Genomic DNA, 4,796 nt, shown 5'->3' with positions numbered 1-4,796 from the left:
AATGTGAAAAAATACTGAAGAATCTATAATCCAGCCATTGAGAGCTATAGAAGTATAGAACAGCCCAACTTAACATATATGTATATTTCTCTCTATTTCTTTTATTTCCTTTTACTTTTCCATTTTCAATTTTCCTACAAATTAGTCCCTCCAATTTAAGGAATGGTCAATAACCCCCTTCCCATAAAACAAAAAGAAAAATAATATTCTTCCAACTATTTTTATATAATCATAGGTTAAATGATGGATATTTTTATAAATTATTTTATAAAAATAGCATCACATAAAATAAATATCCTCAATTTATCACATGATTGTATTAAAAATTATAAAAAAGAGTTGTAAATATGTCATTATTCAGATAAAAATAGGATCATATTTTTTTTCTTGGCTAGAAAAATAATGAAGAACATGTGGATGGAGGGCGTGCAACACTTGTCATTAGCCGACTTAAATTTATTTGCTTATTTAATTATTTATAATGTATTATATTAATAAATATGACAGAGGATTATAAATTTAAGATAGAATTAATATGGTTAAGAAGAAAAAAAAAAAAAAAAAAAAAAGAGAGAGGAAAGGACAGAGTGGTACTTTTATAATAATTAAGAGTATTGTTTTTGAGTTGGAAGGCAATTATTTCTCCTCGATATTTCATGGCCAGAAAAACTAAATGTGAAGATAACGCCCAGCATATGCAAAATACAAGGGTTGTGGTGTAGATTCCATTGAGAATGACTCGCGGTCCTATCATTTAGTGCCACGTACGGGACTCTAATGCAAGGTTCTGCACAAGCCACGTGTCTAGACTCTAGGGACGACAATTCATATTGTACTCTCTCTCCCCTTCCCTACGTTGCTGATGGGTATTGCATACTGATTTGATTCCTAATTTTGATTTGTATTCATATTTTGGGTCGTTTTCAATTTTTTTTTTTTTTTTTTATCTCTATGCACTCTTGTGATTAGTCAAGATGTTACCTCAAACATCCGGTATCAATAAAGAAACTCATGCACAAGTTGAAACGTCAAGCTAGAAGGGTTGTAATGATTAATGATAAAATGGATCATATTTAATTTTCGCTTTATACATTTTAAATGATTGTTATTTAAATAATGAAAAATTCTATATATTATATTACTATTTTACTTTCATCCTATTAAATATAATATGACATATTTATCACCATTAAATAATTATTTATTGTATACTTCTTTATTATTTAATAATAATAAATATGCCACATACCCAAAAATAAAATGATAGTGTAGTATATAACATTACTCATAAATAATTTATACATAAAATTACTTAAAATATATCATATCATCAAGAGTGATTGAAGATTGCAAAATTTAGAATGAAACGTTAATCAAATCACCGGGAGCTAGTTCATCCTATTTGGAGAACTCAAGCCGTGATTTAAAGATTTCTTGCTTTTATATATATATATATATATATATATATATAAATAAAAGGCCTAGTTTAGTGTTTATAAATAAATGGAGCAATGCTTCGTTAGAACTTGTTTCAATTTGCATTCTACGCAGAAGTCTCACATTCTTCCATATCATTTAATTCAATGTGAAATATGAAGATAAAAAAATAAAATCATATATTTTTAAATCTCACTTCTTCTGTAATCTCACTTCCTACCATCTAACAGAAATGGTTGGCAAGCATAGCAATGCCAAGTTATGAGAAGCAATGGTCTATATCTGTGAACCCATTTTACCCCACCGTTTGGCAACTGAGAAACCATAGGAAAATAAAACAGGAAAAAAAAAACCAAATACGTACCAAAACTTTCTTTTTCTTTTCCTAGACAATCAAAGAGCGGATTGCTGTCTTTGCGTGCATGCTGACTTAGAGAGGAGCTTGGGCGAGAGAGGGGCTTGAGCTTGGGCAAATGAATTTGAGACGTCGGGCTCCTAAGTGGAACTCGTGTTGATGTGCAAGAACCGGGTTCTCCATGTCAAGTGTGCGGTGTAGATTAGTTAGACCGGATGCTAAGTAGATTTTCTCAACAAACTATATACAGGATTTTTTGTTTTTTGGGTTTAAAGATCAATGACCATGCAAGCAGATTGGAACAATGTCAGCCTCTATTCAAATTTCTTGATGAGTGACAGATCATTCAATATTTTCTCAATCGCCTGGAGGCTCCGTAAACATATATCCATAATCATTCAGGAAGGAGTGCAGAACAGACTTTTTGCTGGAATTTACAATTGTACGAACAAGTATGTTCTTTCTAACTCTTTAAAAATGTTTTTTTAAGGTGCGATGATGTTAGACAACACTGCAGAAAGTTATCCAGCGGACAATGTGGGCATGTGGATGTACTTCATGTATTCGGGCTTTCTTTATAAATGTTACTACTGCTTTGGAGTTTCTGAGCTTTTAGAAAAAGGTCTGTTTGGAGAGAGGGATAAGCCAATGAATAAGATAATACCTTCCATTGCAATAGCTTTCTCCACTGTTTCGGGGCAAAGGTTGGCCAAGAACACAAAGCTGCAACAAAGGAAATAACAACATTTATAGTTGTTTTTGTTTTTACAAACAATCTGGACAGAGTTTACCATGTAATTGTTGTACATTACCTCGAACTCGGCCAATTGACATCTACTGAGGATTCTGAATGTCAGTGAAGATTCGCATTCACGATGCATGGTAGAGCAGATATTGAAGAACAAGTTTCATGTGTTACCAAGTAACCAACACACTGCAATCCCTGCCCATGATGCCCTAATTTAGCACTTTATAGAGGTATGTGATATCCGATTCCGAAGCAATATTAGTAGGATAAGGTGTAATAGCAAAACTGAAGAGACATTCAACTTTGAAACTCCATTATAATCCAAGCCAACCAGAGCAAGCTTATTATTGCAGAATCAAATACATCATAGGATAGATGATGACGAATGTCTATTACTTGAACATCTGATTTTGATGCCCTGTTGATACTTTGATAATTAAAACAATCATAGTCGATATATTTAGATAAAGCTAAAGAAACATCTAAATGGGAAAAAGCCTTAGCATCCACAATATAATGGTCATGAAGTCCTTAAAGTGGTCGAATGCTGGAGAAAATAGTTTAATAATAGGAAAAGTTGCCTCTATATAAATATAAATTAATAGAAATAAAATTCTAATCGTCCAAATTACAGAAGAATGTATTTTTTTTTTTCTTGTAAGTGAAGTGTTTCATTATTAATATTTTCAGATTTGATTAAAAAAAGTTTTTGTTTTCAATATTTATTTATAATAAACATGCAGTTGAATGAACCAAATTCAAATTTATTTATGAGATTTGATATGTAAATTAACAAACTTAACCCTCCAAAATCTTTAGATGTTAGTTATATGATATGTGCTGAGCTCAATGGAAAAAGATCTAGAGATCAACGCTCGATCAACGTATAATTAGGAGACACCGAAAGTAGTTTCATATTCATCAGCGGAAAACAAAAAAGATGCTGTAAGATTGGAACATCTGTACTACGTAGTACTGCATTAATTCTCTCAGGCTTTACACACTTTTGAAAAGTTCAAACCAGAATACCTACACGTAAGATCCTAACCCCACGTCACCTTTGCATGTAAGTGGAACGTGTTTTCACTGCAATTCAACCACCTTATTATGCAAACAACCTGCTTAGCTACAAAGGTGGTACTTTCAATTCTTTTGATCCTCCAAACTTAGTAGCTAGCATGGATAGATCTGCTAGAATCAGTATACTATTTCTTTTCTGGTTTATCATTGTTTCTCAGCAAATCCTCCCAACAGTCGGAGGAGAACAACATCATGACTATGCCGGCCAAAACCAGGAAGAGAAACCCTCTTTTGCAAAGATGGTGACAGATACAATTTCTATATTGAAACAGTCCCATCAACGTTCTTGGAGCAAAGTCAAAACTATCATCAAAGAACTGGAGTTTCAAATTTTCCCTCCAAATTTAGAGTGAGTTTATTATTGGTTCGTGTGCATTCGATTGTTTATTTTTATCATCCAGAAAAGAGGGAAAAAAAAAAAAGAAGAACAAACTCGTGGTTTTAAATTCTTTTTTTCGTGTACAAATTTTTGGTCAGTTTCAGAGCCGCGGATGATGCAAATTCTAAGGATCGTGTCGGTGGCATTAACAGTGCCAGTGGAAAGGTCAAAGACGCGGCCCAGAAGAGTTTTAGAACGAGCAAGAACACAGTGGAAGAAACTGCTAAATCTGCAGCAGAAGTGGTGGGAGGAACGATGCATAAGACAGCAGGGAAGGCGAAGGAGAACCTCTCTGATAAAGATGAGTCTGAAGCAGAGCTTTAAATCAAATTTGGTGCTTTATTACTGAGAAAATTTGGTTCTGTTTAAAACTTCCAACTCCTCGTTGTAAACTTGTATGTATCGCCAGTATTCATTTATTTCAATGATATGTTGATCACTTACGACAGGGACACAGACAATGACTATCTGACACAGGTACAGGATTTCTCCATAGATAATTATCATCTAGTGAAAAACATGGATGTTTTTATCTTACTTATACCCAAAAAATAAAAATAAAAATTCATATTATGTTCACAGGTAAAATGATTAGATGATGGTCTCTTCTCTGTAGAGATCAAGTTCGATAGATTAGTTTCTAGACAGTAAAACAGGTTTTGGGCTTAATTGGTGGGCGCAAGTGGCATCCTAAATTCCCAATCAATTCCAAGAACTGCGAAATTGACTGAAGAAGATGAGCTCCCACGTAAGGGTTTGTTGTCACATGTAAGTACACTAGTTGTAATATCATTCAT

General features: G+C 33.3%; 1 protein-coding gene across 1 annotated transcript; it reads left to right on the top strand.

Annotated features, from left to right (window-relative positions):
- Nucleotides 1–3,623: 3,623 nt before the first annotated feature.
- LOC121249090 lies at nt 3,624–4,442 on the top strand. The gene is made up of 2 exons (XM_041147753.1): nt 3,624–3,969; nt 4,098–4,442. Exons 1-2 carry the CDS (start codon nt 3,719–3,721, stop codon nt 4,321–4,323), a joined length of 477 nt encoding a protein of 158 aa, XP_041003687.1. The 5' UTR covers nt 3,624–3,718; the 3' UTR covers nt 4,324–4,442.
- Nucleotides 4,443–4,796: the final 354 nt, after the last annotated feature.

The sequence above is a fragment of the Juglans microcarpa x Juglans regia genome, chromosome 2D, assembly GCF_004785595.1.
Source record: "Juglans microcarpa x Juglans regia isolate MS1-56 chromosome 2D, Jm3101_v1.0, whole genome shotgun sequence".
Classification (NCBI taxonomy): domain Eukaryota; kingdom Viridiplantae; phylum Streptophyta; class Magnoliopsida; order Fagales; family Juglandaceae; genus Juglans; species Juglans microcarpa x Juglans regia.
This window is presented reverse-complemented; position numbering and strand designations above follow the sequence as displayed.

Bases quoted from the DNA above. Each gene is read 5' to 3' on its own strand.
- LOC121249090 (XM_041147753.1), top strand. From the start codon at position 3,719: ATGGATAGATCTGCTAGAATCAGTATACTATTTCTTTTCTGGTTTATC. The intron at 3,970-4,097 runs GTGAGTTTATTA...ATTTTTGGTCAG, and splicing joins ATTTTCCCTCCAAATTTAGA to TTTCAGAGCCGCGGATGATG.